We start from the raw sequence: 14,935 nt of genomic DNA, 5'->3' as shown, positions 1-14,935 counted from the left end.
TCATCTTGTTATGGAAAGAACTTTGTTTTTCGAAGGTTATAATTTGATATATATATATATATATATGTTCATATATAGACGAGACTATAGTTAATCGTAACTGTAAATTCAATTCATCACGTCAGCAATTGGTAGCAATAAATTAAGTTTTAGCTTAGCCGCTTTCGAGCAGAATTGAAACATCAACAACAACTTCAGTTTACACTGACTACAATATTGTGTATTGAGTTCACATTTTGATATTGCTTTTAGTTCTAATCCATATTGCTCTTGCTGGTAGACGCGGATGTTGGTGCTTTCGGACTCGACTGTTTTGCCGAGCCGCTGGTGGAACTGGAGGCGCCATCCTTTGCTGATCCAGACGCAGCTGGAGCCTCATCATCGTCGTCCTCCTCCTCTATAAGCTTTCGCGCTAATTTCACAGCTTCAAATTCACGATAGTGCGCCTTGCGACGCCGCTCGAATTCACGACGTCGTTCTGCAAAACAAACGTATATAAAGTTAAATCATTAAGCAAACAGCATCCACGTGCTCTTACGTCGCTCATCTTCGCTTATGCGTTGCTCATCGCCGGAAGAATCCTCATCAATGCTTTGGGAAGACTGTTGTGTGGTAGCCGCAATCCGTAATCTATAAACAAAGAACAGCATAAAATCAATTGTCTGCTAGTATACAGCATCACTTCAATTTACTTCTCCACCAGCAGCTCGGTATCCAACTCATCTCTGTTTTCGGTAAAGGGTTCAGTGTAGTTATAAGGCGTTTTTGGCTCATCGATTTTCATATGTCCGTAGTCCTTGTCGGCTGGATGAAATGTTTGCAGCACATTAAGCTCATCAAACTTGGCACTTTTACGAAAACTGTAAATAGTATTTGGGGGCGGGGTGTTAGCTTTTGTTTAAGGCGAAAGGTCAGAGTTGAATGCGCGCCCTTACCTGGCACCCGACTTGTCGAAGCTCCGTGAGGTCTTTAAAATGCCCTTGCAGGGCAAATGTGGACTGGGATTGTTTTGCATCTTGGCTCGCTGCTGATTTGTTACTCGTTCGCGTCAACTGAAATTAGACACACGCTGCGTAATTTGAATATGCACACACATTACGTCAGTCAGTCAGTCAGAGGCAAAGTCAACTGGACAATGATGAATCACGGCAACAGCGCTCCCCTCTGGATATTACTAGTAGCTAACAAAACAGGCCTTAAAGTCTTAAAATTTGCTTAATTGTACAATTACAATCACATTATTGCCATTCGCGCCACTTACGACACTTGGTTATCGTGCCCTTGAGGGGGGTCGCACCTGCTGACACCCACTAGACGCCTGACCACCCACCGGCGGCTGCTGTTGCCACTGTTGCTACCATTCTTGTTGTTGTTGTTGTAGCTTGTGTCAATAGCAATAGTAAACGCCCTTTCTATTACTGCTACATACATGCGTTGCCGCATTTGTTCGTATGGGGTATTTTTAGACAACTTACTTGTTTTAGACTTTATTAACCAACAGCCAGCGCGTTTGGAATTCGCAATGCAATTTCACGACAAGATATCGCAGATCTCACTACGCATATGTATACGTAATCTAGCTACCCGGCTGGTTTACGTTAATTAAGATTTATTGAAATTTAATTATAAGCACGCGCGAATATTTACACTAAATTATCACTTAATAATTTTGATTTTGCTATTTATTTATTTGTTTTACGAAGAGTAACAGCTAGAGTTGCCAAATTGTACAAATCACATGTGCAAATTATTCTCGAAGCGAGTATGTTTTAAAAATACCAAGAAAAAATACTGTTTCGAATTGTTATCGAATCGGCAATCCAGTATTTGCCATCTAACGGTTTTTGTCTTTGCAACCCGACTTGAAAAAAACGCGTGCTAAAATGTTTATTCAATTTACATAGATGTGGCTTAAAATAAAATTAAACACGAATCAATTAGTTGAGAGACGCAATTTGTAAAACTTAATCATTCGAAAATTCAACATAGCGAAGCTTGTAAAGAAAAACTCATTTTAAAAATGTTAAATCATAATCGCGCAACAGATTATGTCAACCACTTAAGCCTTATCGCATTTAATTCTAACTACCCAGATGTTATACTTGTTGAAAATGCATTAAAAGCTGTTTATACAGCCATTGTTAAGTTAGTCTGCAGCTAATCTCTAGTCGCAATGAGCCATAACACAGGTATACGTCCATTACCAGCAGGTCTGCAACAAATTGCTATTGAAGAGTTGAACGAGGTGCCCGCTCGTGTGCCTGACGACATAATAGCTCTGCGGAAATGGATACAAACACAACCACATCTGTGTTCGTGCCTGACAGATCAGTTTCTGCTTAGCTTTCTACGTGGCTGCAAATTCAGTTTGGAGAAGGCGAAGCACAAGATCGATCGCTACTACACTTTGCAGGCGGCTATACCAGAAGTCTTCAACGAGCACCGCATTGTAGACGATGCTCAAACGATGGAGATTCTACGCTTGGGGTAGGTATATATGCAAACTGTATATTGTATATATTAATTAATGCATGATCTTTACAGCGTGCTGCTGTACATTCCCTTGGCTGAGGGTGACTCCAATCCAGCAGTAACCATAATACGCGTTGGTGCCTATGATACCAGCAAATTTAAGTTCCAGGATATTATACGCCTTGGCTCAATGTTTGGTGAGATTATGATGCTGGAGGATGATAATGCCAATGTAAGCGGCTATGTTGAAATAATGGACATGACGGGCGTAAGTGCTGCCAATTTGTTTGCGCTGCAGCCACAGCTACTAAGTAAATTCTCGCTTTATGCGGATGAGGCTGTGCCCACACGCCAGAAAGGCATTCATTTCATCAATGTGCCCACGTCCTTTGAGAGTGGTTTCAACTCTTTGCGCACCTTCTTTCCGGACAAGATCAAACAGCGCGTGTCTGTCAGCTCTGATCCGGAGGCAATCTTCAAGCATGTACGCGCCGAGTATTTGCCGACGGAATACGGTGGCAGCAAGGGCTCTATACAGGATGTAATTAAACTAATGGAAACCAAAATGCTTAGCTATCGCGATTACTTTGAGCAGTCGCGTCACTTTGGCACCAACGAAAAGTTACGAGAGGTGGATAAAGAAACCAATTACCAGAACATTGCAGACTTTGGATTAGACGGTACTTTTCGTTTATTGAACTTAGACTGATGAAGTTCTCTTTTTACATATATATAATAAATATTTTTTTAATTTGGCACATTACGCGCTCTTCTCTCTCTCTGTATCTCTCAATCCGTTAGCTGCTATCTTATCAGCTTTAATGGTTTATATTAACCATTGATCGGCCTCGAACAAGGCCCTTTCATTTGTTTATCGACAGTCATAGCTGCTCAACATGCCCAATATACGTGCGCTTAATCCGGAGCTGCAAGCAATTGCTTTGAAGGAACTAAATGAAGTACCGGAGCGTATTGATCAGGATATTGCCGCCTTGCGTTTGTGGATTGAGCAACAGCCGCACTTGAAGGCACGCACCAATGACCAGTTTCTGGTGAATTTTCTGCGTGGCTGCAAATACAGCCTGGAGAAGACCAAATCCAAATTGGACCGCTTCTATACGCTGCGCACCAAGTTTCCAAGTTATTTCTTAGCACATAACGTAGACGTGGATGAGCTGCTGAAGCTGTTTAGTTTTGGGTAAGTTTTACTTTTATAAATATGTATAATCACATAATTTAAATGAATTTCACTTGCAGAACCTTTATTGTGCTACCACGTCCACTTAATGACAATGGGCCTCGTATCATTCTTTTGCGCATGGCTGCCTATGATCCGGACAAGTATCAATTTGCTGATATTAACCGTGCAGCGGGATTAATGTTCCAAATTATGCTGGATGAGGATGACTATACGACTGTGAATGGCACGATGACAATTGTCGATCTGGACAATGTCAAGGCGGGACATTTTCTGCAGATGACTCCGACGACCACCAAAAAGCTCGTCGTCTTTCAGGAGGAAGCGCTGCCCGTGCGTACCAAAGCCACGCATTTTATCAATCTGCCCACTGGCTTTGATACCATTTTTAACATGTTCAAGCCCATGATGTCCAAGAAGCAACAAGGACGCGTAAGTTAGCGAACTCAAACAAAGTTAAGCTAGACTACAACTTACTTTGCTTTACAGCTGCATGTGCATGGCAGCAACTTGAAATCGCTTTATAAGCACATACCACAAGAATACTTGCCAGTGGAATATGGCGGTGCCAATGGATCTATAGCTGAGATTGTCAAGGACTGGGAGAAGCGCATAGATGCCTATCGTGATTACTGGGTCGAGGAGCAACAGTATGGCACTGACGAAAGCTTGCGTGCAGGCAAGCCCGTTGACTTCGAGAGCTTATTCGGCTTGGAGGGTTCGTTCAGGCAACTGAACGTAGACTAAGGTTATGTCTATGCCAAATATAGCAAATCTTATCTCTGAAGTACTCAATATACATACTGTAAATGTTTAATAGCGTTAAGTTATCAACAAATTGATAAAGAGTTCTAAGCAACAGAATGCAGTTTATAGTTAAATTATGCTATTTATATACAATGGGTTCCAATGGATGTTACATTCATAAATTAGCATGTTCACATTTATACTGTTAAAATTCAACATGTTGCCAGTTTGAGTTTATTTGTTGTGAAGTTGCAAAGCAGCAGTTAAATTCGTATCCTCTGTATGCAAAAGATAACACATTTTTATTTTGACTGTAAACAAACTTTATTATAATGTATAACATTTGATACATGAATAATTAAGAAATAGTACGTATGTTAATTATACAATAATTAGCTTACATTTAAAAAGCGCCCTCGAATCAAGCTGCATTTAACTCCAGCTCCGTGCCGCTTGGTTCAGAGATGTGTCCGCTTGTTGCTGCTTGGTCAGAACACAATCTAATAATACGCCGCAGAATCTAGCAGTCAATCCAGGACGAGACTCCTGCAAGCAGAAAAGCAAAGAAATTTTGCGTATACTATGGAATGGGGTATGTCTAGTTAAATTCTATTACATATTTCAATATTGTTTAAGCAATTTTAATCTAGTGAATGTTTACTGTACTTGCACTTTAAATGGCGAGTAAAATCAGCTGCTAAGCACAAATTCTGCTCAGGAGAGCCATAAAGTAAACAAAAAAGTTTTGTGTTTCCAAAATTCTAAACACAAAAATAAAAATCTCGTGTGATCTGCGGTCTTGTGAGAAAACTAATGCTCAGTAATCTTTGGAGAGTCGTCGACGACGCAACGGGAACGGCAAATAAAAGAAATCGTACAGAAATATAGTGCACAGCATGAATTAAAGCAGAAAAAAACTAATTGAAACGATTTTCTAAATATCAAAAGTGCGCAACGCCAAAGGGAATTGGGAATAAGGTGGGGGCGATGCTATAATGTGTAAATGAAGCCATTAAGCGGCAAACAGTTAATAAATTTTGCCAAAGTGTATTGCCTCATAAACAAATCAAATATAATCAAAGCGAATTTACCAATTATTCGGACATGTGTTATATGGCATACTTTTTAAAATACTATATATAAATATGCATATATATGTATTTATGCCATGTTAAGAAGTAAAAAGTAGTTCGAGTGTGCCTTGGTGTGTGTGTGTGTGTGTGCCTGCTGTCAGCGCTGATGAGATGGATGGATGTGGCTATCCCAAAAATAGTCTCCTCGCAAAGCAGACGCTGTCTGCGTACGTTCCCCTTCACTTGCGCATCGACCTTGCGCGTAACTGAATAAATATTTAGACAAATATTAATGCACAAGCTTATATACGAATATACGATGTGTGTTTGGATGGGATTAATGGGGCTTCCCCGCGCCTGCTGCTTGGCAATCCTTTATTTTATTTATTTACATTTCGTGTGTAGTATTTGTTTGCACCTTAAGTGGTCTGGTCTTGGCTGAGTTCAAAAAGCTCTGCTCATCATTTACAGCCCCAGCCGAGCGCTAAATTGGCCCAGAGAGATGTCCGGCAGGCGAGCGCAATCGCTGCCGGCGCACATGTTGGAGCCGCAGAAGCCGACGCGAGGCCGCTGCGTGACGGCAATCTGTTTCTCTTGGAAGGTGCTCACCTGCGTGGTCTCCCATGTACTGCTCGTTCTGCTGGTCGTCTCCTATTGCGTGGGTGGCGCCTATCTCTTCCAGCATCTAGAGCGGCCACACGAAATAGAGGTAACTATACCCATTTGCCAATGTGTCTTACTCATGCCCATGTCTACTCTGTCTAGGTGAAGCGTGATGTACAGCATCTGCGCTATAATCTCACGGAGCGCATTTGGCTGCTGTCTGATGATGCCGCTGTGCTGCGCGAGAACGATTGGATGGCCAATGTGAGCAAGCACTTGGCCAACTTTGAGAATCAAATACTCACTGCCATTAAGTCAGGCGGCTGGGATGGCAATGAGGATGTTACCAAATCGCAATGGACCTTTGCCGGCTCGCTCTTCTATTCCATCATAGTCATCACTACCATAGGTAAGTCAAAACTAATTTTATTCACACTACAAACTAACTAAAGCTAGTTACTAACACTTAGTCTAAGTCTAAAGCTTCTTGTTGAGCTTATCATTTACTGCCGTCGGCTTGATCTCAATGCTCTTGGCGCTCTTGCCCTCCGCCGTTTTCTCATCGAAGCCAAACTGGCCATTGCCATAATTGCCGCCATAGCCGGTGGGTCCGAGTCCTAGCGACGCTAGACCATAGCCTTCAGTATACTGTGGTCCACCATACTGTTGTCCTGGATATTGCCCAAGACCGGCAGCTCCACCAAATTGATTGTAGTCCGTGCCTTGGAATGGAAATTGTGCGCCTGCACCTGGAAATTGTGCTTGGTTGCCCGCTGGAAAGCCACCTGGGAATTGTGCTTGGCCGCCAGCCTGAAAGCCGCCTGGAAATTGTGCTTGGCCGCCAGGAAACTGTGCCTGGCCACCAGCTTGAAAGCCGCCTGGAAAGCCAGCAAAGTTGCCTGCCGGATTAGCATTGCCGTTGGGATTAGCATATGCGCCACCGAAAGCGCCCGGATAGCCACCAAGTCCTAGACCAGACTGTCCAGTTGCGCCAAAGCCGCCATAGCCTGGATGATAAGGCTGTGGATACAAAGGCTGTCGGCCTATGATGCCCGTGGGCCCACCTGGTCCTACCAATACGCCAGGACTGCCAACTCCAAAGCCACCGCCGAATTGTCCAACATTTGTGGGCTGTGCACCAAAGCCGCCAAATTGATTGCCATCTGGATACGGACTATATTGCCGCGTGCCCACATTGGCGGTGTTGCCAGGCGGTGTCGCCTCCACTGCATCCGCATAGTCTTCAATCTCATCGTTCTCCGGCTGGCCAGGCAGCGGTCGTCGCGTGGTGGGCTCACGTGTTAGCTTGTTGTTCAAGCTCAGGCTATTGCGTATGGAGCCGCTGCGGTCAATGTCCTTGCTGCGAAGCGCGCGCTCCCGGCGATTGTAACTGCGCCAAACCCACTCCTCAGCTGAGGCAACTGACAGCAGCAGCGCCAGCGACGCTATGAGGCAAGCTTTTCGCATGATTGTCTTTGGGTTTCACCTGTTGCTGTCGTTGTTGCTGTTGTCGTTTGGTTTGCTCACACACTGACCCGTATTTTTCGCTTGATAAATTTGCGCTTTGGACGTTTGGCGACTTGCTCGTGGACACTGTCTACAGCAGAATAATTCGGCAATGCTCGCGCCACACGCTACTTATATAACAATGAAGCTACGCACGCGAGTCACTCGACTGTGGCGGGCGTAGTCAATGAATCAGCAACAGCAGAGACAACGGACAGAGCAGATCGTGGCAGACTTCAAAGCACACAAAGAACACTGCAAGAAATAATCATGCATATCATATGAATACTTCTTATAAAAGTTGTAGTTAGCATACCTCAATTTAGCTAATGTTTTTCTCAGTGTACGCGCGTTCAATCGTTGGGCACGCACCCAACAAAAGTTGCTTTTATTCATAAACAGATTGCAACCGCAAAAGCGCTGCATGATCTGCTGCGTTTAATTGTTTTTTTTTTTTTTTTGTGTGTGTGGCAGGAACTGCTGCAATCGCTGCTGGGTGGACACGGCTCACGTCGCAAACGCATAAATCTTTGGCTAACTCACGTTCTGGCAGTCTTGATTGCCAAACCTCATTCGACTTTCCTGGAAATTATGATTCGTTTTACTTGTTCTCATTATAAACTATAATTGCTCGTAATTAATGCGCATTAAAATCGTTCAATTGCAACAATACTATTTATGCTGCCCCAAACTAGCGATTGCTGATCAGCAATCAGTTTCAGTTTGAGTACCATAGGTCAGCAACACGCACAAATATTTAGATTCGGCCACAGTTTGTTGCACACAGGTTGATTGGCCCACTAAGCGGCGTGCACGTGGCTGACCTCTAAATCCGATGATATGATTTGGGGCTTTTGATTTTGGTGCTAGGGCTCAGCAAGCATATACAATAAAAAATAAAATAGATTCAAAACAATTGCAAGGTCAAAGCCGCTGACGATGAGTTTTTATATTTTGCTGTGGCATTAGATTAATGAGATGGCAACAAATTTAGCCCAATATGGTTTCATTATTTAAGTAAGCTGGCTGACTTAGTTCATCATGAGTTTAATGACCGCCTCAAACTAGTTGCTTGCTCTATTCTCACACACCCAAAAATACAATTCACAAGTCTCTGTGCCCCAGACCTCAAGGCAGACACTTCCGCAATTTCCGCAAAATGTGTTAAGCGGCACCTTTTTGGCACCTTAGCGTGGGATATGATAATGCTTTAACGGCTAGATTAGACCTGACATGCCCATTTACAATTCAAGAACTTTTGCCGTGTCTATCTAAAGAGTTCAAGGTTGGGCCACTTGACTTATGCAGTTGCGTATGAAAGTCTAAATTGAAATTAACTGCGATTAGCGATTAGATTAATGTGCAGCAAAGCTCGAAGGGTTGCTAGGCTAACTATGATCAGTTTTTGAAACCTATTATAATAGCTGTTCTCTTTTTTATTTGACAGGTTATGGCCACATATCGCCGCGCACCGACTGGGGCAAGGTGACAACAATTTTTTATGCCATCGTTGGCATACCCTTGATGCTGCTCTGTCTGTCAAACATTGGCGATGTGATGGCCACCTCGTTTCGGTGAGTAGGCGCAGTCTCTGACTGCAACTCCATCAGCTCTCTTCATTAAACTGTCACCATAGCTTCCTGTACTGGCGCATTTGTTGTTATGTGTGCACACGCTCGGCCAAGCGCACCAGGAAGAATCGTTCCAGGCAACGTTCGATGCGCATGCGCCCCCAGCGAGTTGCCTCGCGCTCACAGCCGCCGCCTTCGTTTCGACGCTCCATGAAGTTGACGCAGCGCTCCAACAATGACTCCGGCCTGGGTCCTTCGATGGGTCATGCCTACTCAGACTCGGAGCTGCGCACCTATGGACGTGGTCATGATGATCATCGCGGCAGCGGCAATCGTCAGAAGCGGCATGATCCGCGCCAGCGTCACACCATCTACGGCGATGAGTACGAGACGCAGATCTTCAACCGCAACAGCAGTCGCCAGCGTCAACGCGATAGAATGCGTGACCGCCATACAGTGGAGCGGGAACGTTATCTGGCGCACTCCCGCAACCACATGCATGGTTCCTTCGATGACTTTAATGATCTGCCGCCAGCCAAGCGCGCAGCCAGCGTGCGCTCCGTGCGCTCGCCTCAACGACAGGATGTGGCCTCCAAGGAGTTGTACCGCCTGCACTCGGCGCCTGGACGCGCACGCGCCAAGTCTGTAGATCCACGTCATGGACACGCGCACGCCTCTGCCCATTACGAAGACGTGGATGAGGATGTGGTGCGCAAGACGCCTATAATACCCAATCGCTATGTGCTGGACAATGTCGATATGGCCCAGAGCGGCGAGCACGCGCGTCAAGCTCCCAGAAGCCAATCCATGCCCAGATCCGCGCATCGCCAGCGTCAGCGGCAAAGAGAAGTCGAGCGCGAACGCTCGCCACAGCCGCGTGCAGCAACACAACAGCCACGAGCGCATGGACGTCGCGCCGGCAGCTTGGGACGTCAATCCTCACGCTATGGCAATCATCTGGAACTGCCGGACTATGATATGCCACCACCACAGCGACATTCGCGTGGCCGCTCACCCCGCTACGATGACTACGTGGAGGAGAGCTTCGATGAGCTGTCAATTTGCGAGGATAACGGCCACTATGAGGATTATCCAGTGCGTCATAGTTCGCGTCATCGCGAGCCCAGACGCGAGCGTCGCCGTCTGCCGCCTTCACCACGTATTATGTCGCCCATGGGCTTTCCGGTGCAACGCCAGATCAGAAGACGCCACAGCTATGACTACGACGACGATGACTCCATGTATGGCGATGACTACGGTGATAGGTTTGAGCTGGTGCCCAAAGATCGTCCAGTGCCCATTTGGCTGTGCGTCTTTCTGGTGGTCAGCTACATACTCGGCGGCGCCGCACTGTTTGCCTTCTGGGAGCAGTGGTCCTTCCTAGACTCGGCCTACTTCTGCTTCATAACGCTGACAACCATAGGTAAGTCGATTGTATAACTGCTCAAGCATATAACTAATTTAAATTTGTAGGCTTTGGTGACTTTGTGCCTGCCAAGGGCGTCAAGGATGAGTCGGAGCAGTCCATTGCGTACTGCTCGCTGTATTTGCTCTTTGGCATAGCGCTGCTGGCCATGAGCTTCAACCTGGTGCAGGAGGAGTTCATAGCTAATGTTAAGGAAGTGGCACGTCGCCTGGGCATACTCAAGGATGACGATGAGGAGCAAGAAGATGAAGAAGACTAAGTGCTTCGACAAAATTTGTTTATTGAGTGCCAAGTAAATGTGCGAATTGAAAGATGAATCTCAATGAATTAAACATTAAAAATAAAAAAATAATAAAGCAACAGTGCAAATAGCTGAGAAATGCTCCAATTAGCGCTTACGACTTCACTGGACTCCTCCATATATAGAATAAATATTTGCCTTAGACCATGTTCTCTTTGTTGTGCTGCAAGCAAAGAAAGCAAGTTTCACTTTCACGAATATTCATTATTATAATTATGATATTTACCCGCTTGAAGGCTGGCGAACTGAGCGGCGTATTGCGCGGCGACTGCTTGCTGGGCGTGAGCGGCTTGCCCAGCGAGTTCTGTCGCTGCTTAGGCTGTGAAGGACTGAGTGCATTGTTCTGCACACGCCCAGAGTTTCGCAGTGAGCCACGCTGTTCGACGCGCTCAATGGGTGTGGAGTTCAGAATGGTTTCCGTTTCGGACAGCTCCTGCACTGAGCTCAGCAACTGCTCATGCTCCTCATCCTCGCTGCCTTCGTCTATGGGCGCCGTTGTATCAAGATCTGACCAATCCTGCTCCTGACGATACCGACGCACTATTTCCTGGTGCGGCGAGGTGACAGCCAGCGTGCGTGGATAAATATAATTACGCTTGCTGGGTGTGACACCTGTGGCAGCGTATGTCTGGAGTTCGCTCTGCGTAAAATTATGCACTTGCTGCTGACAAGATTGTAGCTGTTGCTGCTGCTGCGTTGCATGCTGTTCACACTGCTCATCGAGCTTCTCGACGATCTCGCTAGTAATGGCCGCATGGCCATTGGCCAGGTGCAGATTCTCGGTTAGTGCTTGCTGCAGTTGTACGCCCATCTGCACCAACTGCTGCTGCTGCTCCTCACGCAACTGCTGCGAGCGTTCCTCATTGGCAGTGCAAAGTTCACGCAGCTGCTGCTGCTGACTGCGCACCATTTGCATGCTGCTCTCGGCCTGCTTAGCATTCTGCTTGCAGAGATTATCCAGTTGCACGTTTAGGGTTGAGCACTTGGCCACGCTCTGGTCCACACATAGCACTGCCGCCTGCAGCTGCGTGCAGAGCTCATCTCTTGCTGCCTGCGCTGAAACAGCGCCTTCCATGGCATACGACTGCATGGCATTGCTGCTAAGCTGCACTTGCTCGTTGGCTGCCACATGGTTGTGCTGCAACTGGGTGACGCGTGTGCCCATGCCAAGCAACTTTTTGCTGCGCTGCTGATGCAGCTCTACCAGCTTATTCATTAGCTCAGTTTCCTGTTGGGCCAGCTGCTTTTCGTATGTCAAGTCATCCTGCAATTGCTGCAGCTGCTCCGCATTTGGTGCCATTAGTGTGGTCAATGACTGCAACTGTTGCTCCACATTCTGCACATGTTGCTGCAGCGCTTTAGCCTGACGTTCAATTATATTGGAGCAGCCGATGCGCATATTTTCAATTGCCTGTTTATGGTGCTCATTGTTGGTTTGTAGATCTGCCAAATTGGACATAATATCCTCGCTAAGTTGCGTCTGGCGTTGTTGCATCTGCTCCAGCAATTGCGCAACTAGCGACTGAGTGTGCGTATCAGTGGAGCCGCCTACAGCGTCGACAAGCTGTGTCAACAGTTGTCCTTGGGACACCAAAGATTCGCTTGCGACTGCTTGCAAGCTGTCAAAGCTCTTGGTAGCATTGCCCACCAGGCGACGGGTTACATTAGTGCAATATCCTAACAAGCAGAAGTTTTAGTAAACTTATTTATTGATTAAAAGAAGCACTTACCTAGCTCCTCCGACAGTTTTCGTGTGGAATCCGTATGTTGGTGCTGATACTGCTGCAAACTGCCCTCCACCTGCTCCAGCTGATTGTGCATGCGCTCCGTGAACTCTGTGCAAGCGCTGCGTATGTTTTCATCTACATGGCGTCGTCGCTCAATGGTGCCCTGCAACTTGTACGTATCTTCGCTGGCCAGATCGGCTGCTTCAAGTATTTGATTTGCCTGATTGGTCAACTGTTCTTCGGTCTTGACATGTGAGTCGATCACCTGCTTCTTCTCCTTGTAGCGACGCTTGGTTTTGCTTAGCACCTTCTTGGTTAGCAGCAGTGTGCCCTTCGTTTCGCTTAGATGCTGTTCAGTGCGCTCCAACTTTTGAGTCTTTTGTATCAAACTCATGCTGACCTCGTTGAAGATTTTCTCTTTGTTTGCCAGCTCATCTTTAAGTGCTTTGAGCAGCAGCATTTTCTCGTTCAGCTCGCGTGTCTGCGAGTCCATCTTGATCGTAAGCTCGCTATAGGTCTCCTCGGCCAGATAGATGCCATTTTTATCACGTGCCGCCATCAGATCTCGCTTCAACTTATCGATCTCCTCGGTGTACTCCTTGAGCACTGTCTTCTTGGTGAGCTTCTGATTAACCTCGGGTTTGTTTTGTATATTCTTAGCGCGATACGCATACTCCATCGTGCTTAATGTTTCTTCAATGTCTTTGTGGCCCGGAGATATTGTGGCTATGATTGAAGTCTTTGTGCGCCCACCCAGTGACTCCTGCAACAAACGCGTCAGCTTCGACTCGCGATACGGCACATGTGGAGCACGATCCACGAGCGCTGTGATCACACGTCCCAACGTCAACAGACTCTGGTTTATATTGACAGTTTCCCGCACACGTATGCCCTTCTCATTGCCCGCCTTGGAAACGTTCTCGCTACCTGCCAGATCAACCAGATTCAGTTTGCCTATTTTAAGCATCTCATCGCCATCGATGCCATTCTCACGTATGTGTACCACAATAGAGAAGACTGTGTGTGAACGTGAAGATTGCGCATTCATTAGCGTGGTGGCCGTCTTGCGTCGCTCTTTGCCCTTTTCTAGCAGCTTGTAAACATCATCTTTGCTGTGCACAGGTATCTCTTCCAGTCCCTGTATTATGACGGATCCCTTCTTGGTGCTATCATCGAATATGCGTATCTTTGTACTGTCATCGGTAGAGAGCAGATCGCAGAGCTCTTCGTTGTACAGCTCCAAATAAGAAATACGCATTGTATACTCTACTTCCATCAAGCGCAGCTCATCGAACAGATGGCTAAGGGCGCGAGGTATAATGCCAATATTAGAGTCCTAAAAAAAAGGGCGTTTCGCAATTAACAGAGTTCTAGGAAATTTCAAATGAGGTCAGCGCAAAAACCAGTTTTGGCCGCTACCTACGCAGATCATAATATTTCTAATGCTGAACTGAATAGTATACTTACATCTTCCCAAGAGGACTTTAGCTCGGCACACTCAGTGCCTACCATAGTATGCGTTTTACCCGTACCCGTCTGGCCATAAGCAAATACAGTGCAGTTATAGCCACTGAGCACCTCCTCAATGAGAGGGGCCACAACAGTGGAGTAGACATCGCACTGACGCGAATCTGGTCCAAATGCGCGATCAAATGTAAACGTTTTTGTGAGCTTTGAGTCCAAGACATGGCGTGTAACAATCTCCTTGGGCGAAATAACATTCACTACTTCAGTAGAACGTATGCAGCGCTCGCGCGTATTGAGCGGTCTGTTGGGAATACTCAACATTAATCACAATTTCTGGTACAACAGCTGCTCAAAGATCACTCACCTGACGCGCACATAGACCTGAATGTTTTGATTCGCTTTGCGGATCTGTTGGCGCGATCCATTTGGCCCCGACGAGTCCATGTGTCTAACACTGACGCTGATGCTGGTTTGGCTTCAAAATAACTGTGCTTTTACAGTTCAACACTACAAATTTGTGTTCTACTGAAAGTATGCACTGAACACTATTGCGCTGCACACAAAGCTATGAATATAGCAAGTCTTTTTATATATTTAGCAATAAAATTACACTACAGCACAATACATACGAAAAAATTACAAGTCTGTGATAGACGCGTCGTCCGTTTAACTTTAAATGATGCGAAAAAATGTTTTTTTTTTGTTGAAAACAAGCATACACTTTTTTCTACTCGCAGTGTGTACACACTGCATGTATCGATACATTAGAAAGGGTGCAACACACTGTCATCTATTACACAAAAATAGTTTGTTGCGTGTGCCTTCGTCATCTGTTCAAATACTT

General features: G+C 45.9%; 6 protein-coding genes across 6 annotated transcripts; 3 read left to right on the top strand and 3 right to left on the bottom strand.

The window, feature by feature from the left end:
- Positions 1–48: 48 nt before the first annotated feature.
- LOC108598902 (protein phosphatase inhibitor 2) lies at positions 49–1,684 on the bottom strand. The gene is made up of 5 exons (XM_017985665.2): positions 1,476–1,684; positions 936–1,052; positions 693–860; positions 539–630; positions 49–478 (listed from the first exon to the last, which is right to left on the bottom strand). Exons 2-5 carry the CDS (start codon positions 1,013–1,015, stop codon positions 255–257), a joined length of 564 nt encoding a protein of 187 aa, XP_017841154.1. The 5' UTR covers positions 1,016–1,052; positions 1,476–1,684; the 3' UTR covers positions 49–254.
- A 478-nt stretch (positions 1,685–2,162) lies between these two features.
- LOC108598574 (alpha-tocopherol transfer protein) lies at positions 2,163–3,364 on the top strand. The gene is made up of 3 exons (XM_017985261.1): positions 2,163–2,487; positions 2,545–3,152; positions 3,274–3,364. The coding sequence occupies exons 1-3, from the start codon at positions 2,174–2,176 to the stop codon at positions 3,312–3,314; spliced, it is 963 nt and encodes a 320-aa protein (XP_017840750.1). The 5' UTR covers positions 2,163–2,173; the 3' UTR covers positions 3,315–3,364.
- LOC108598575 (alpha-tocopherol transfer protein) lies at positions 3,353–4,526 on the top strand. The gene is made up of 3 exons (XM_017985262.1): positions 3,353–3,670; positions 3,730–4,102; positions 4,160–4,526. The coding sequence occupies exons 1-3, from the start codon at positions 3,369–3,371 to the stop codon at positions 4,415–4,417; spliced, it is 933 nt and encodes a 310-aa protein (XP_017840751.1). The 5' UTR covers positions 3,353–3,368; the 3' UTR covers positions 4,418–4,526.
- A 727-nt stretch (positions 4,527–5,253) lies between these two features.
- LOC108600147 lies at positions 5,254–10,878 on the top strand. Its single transcript, XM_017987540.2, has 6 exons — positions 5,254–5,395; positions 5,962–6,199; positions 6,256–6,502; positions 9,047–9,173; positions 9,236–10,593; positions 10,644–10,878. The coding sequence occupies exons 2-6, from the start codon at positions 5,993–5,995 to the stop codon at positions 10,853–10,855; spliced, it is 2,151 nt and encodes a 716-aa protein (XP_017843029.1). The 5' UTR covers positions 5,254–5,395; positions 5,962–5,992; the 3' UTR covers positions 10,856–10,878.
- On the bottom strand, positions 6,504–7,686 carry LOC108600149 (glycine-rich cell wall structural protein 1.8). The gene has a single exon (XM_017987544.1). The coding sequence runs from the start codon at positions 7,558–7,560 to the stop codon at positions 6,571–6,573; it is 990 nt and encodes a 329-aa protein (XP_017843033.1). The 5' UTR covers positions 7,561–7,686; the 3' UTR covers positions 6,504–6,570.
- On the bottom strand, positions 10,857–14,812 carry LOC108600145 (kinesin-like protein Klp61F). Its single transcript, XM_017987539.1, has 5 exons — positions 14,456–14,812; positions 14,092–14,392; positions 12,628–13,960; positions 11,124–12,574; positions 10,857–11,060 (listed from the first exon to the last, which is right to left on the bottom strand). The coding sequence occupies exons 1-5, from the start codon at positions 14,533–14,535 to the stop codon at positions 11,037–11,039; spliced, it is 3,189 nt and encodes a 1,062-aa protein (XP_017843028.1). The 5' UTR covers positions 14,536–14,812; the 3' UTR covers positions 10,857–11,036.
- Between the last annotated feature and the right edge of the window lie 123 nt (positions 14,813–14,935).

This window comes from Drosophila busckii, chromosome 3L (genome assembly GCF_011750605.1).
Source record: "Drosophila busckii strain San Diego stock center, stock number 13000-0081.31 chromosome 3L, ASM1175060v1, whole genome shotgun sequence".
Classification (NCBI taxonomy): Eukaryota; Metazoa; Arthropoda; class Insecta; order Diptera; family Drosophilidae; genus Drosophila; species Drosophila busckii.
This window is presented reverse-complemented; position numbering and strand designations above follow the sequence as displayed.

Excerpts from the sequence above, each read along its gene's own strand:
- LOC108598902 (XM_017985665.2), bottom strand. The coding sequence starts at position 1,015 with ATGCAAAACAATCCCAGTCCACATTTGCCCTGCAAGGGCATTTTAAAG. Across the intron at positions 861-935 it reads TTCGACAAGTCGGGTGCCAG|TTTTCGTAAAAGTGCCAAGT; the intron begins GTAAGGGCGCGC and ends TACTATTTACAG. Across the intron at positions 479-538 it reads CATAAGCGAAGATGAGCGAC|AACGACGTCGTGAATTCGAG; the intron begins GTAAGAGCACGT and ends TTTGTTTTGCAG.
- LOC108598574 (XM_017985261.1), top strand. The coding sequence starts at position 2,174 with ATGAGCCATAACACAGGTATACGTCCATTACCAGCAGGTCTGCAACAA. Across the intron at positions 2,488-2,544 it reads ATGGAGATTCTACGCTTGGG|CGTGCTGCTGTACATTCCCT; the intron begins GTAGGTATATAT and ends TGATCTTTACAG. Across the intron at positions 3,153-3,273 it reads TGCAGACTTTGGATTAGACG|CTGCTATCTTATCAGCTTTA; the intron begins GTACTTTTCGTT and ends TCAATCCGTTAG.
- LOC108598575 (XM_017985262.1), top strand. The coding sequence starts at position 3,369 with ATGCCCAATATACGTGCGCTTAATCCGGAGCTGCAAGCAATTGCTTTG. Across the intron at positions 3,671-3,729 it reads CTGAAGCTGTTTAGTTTTGG|AACCTTTATTGTGCTACCAC; the intron begins GTAAGTTTTACT and ends TTTCACTTGCAG. Across the intron at positions 4,103-4,159 it reads CCAAGAAGCAACAAGGACGC|CTGCATGTGCATGGCAGCAA; the intron begins GTAAGTTAGCGA and ends TTTGCTTTACAG.
- LOC108600147 (XM_017987540.2), top strand. The coding sequence starts at position 5,993 with ATGTCCGGCAGGCGAGCGCAATCGCTGCCGGCGCACATGTTGGAGCCG. Across the intron at positions 6,200-6,255 it reads AGCGGCCACACGAAATAGAG|GTGAAGCGTGATGTACAGCA; the intron begins GTAACTATACCC and ends TACTCTGTCTAG. Across the intron at positions 6,503-9,046 it reads CATAGTCATCACTACCATAG|GTTATGGCCACATATCGCCG; the intron begins GTAAGTCAAAAC and ends TTTATTTGACAG.
- LOC108600149 (XM_017987544.1), bottom strand. The coding sequence starts at position 7,560 with ATGCGAAAAGCTTGCCTCATAGCGTCGCTGGCGCTGCTGCTGTCAGTT.
- LOC108600145 (XM_017987539.1), bottom strand. The coding sequence starts at position 14,535 with ATGGACTCGTCGGGGCCAAATGGATCGCGCCAACAGATCCGCAAAGCG. Across the intron at positions 12,575-12,627 it reads AAAACTGTCGGAGGAGCTAG|GATATTGCACTAATGTAACC; the intron begins GTAAGTGCTTCT and ends TCTGCTTGTTAG. Across the intron at positions 11,061-11,123 it reads GTTCGCCAGCCTTCAAGCGG|CACAACAAAGAGAACATGGT; the intron begins GTAAATATCATA and ends CTTTGCTTGCAG.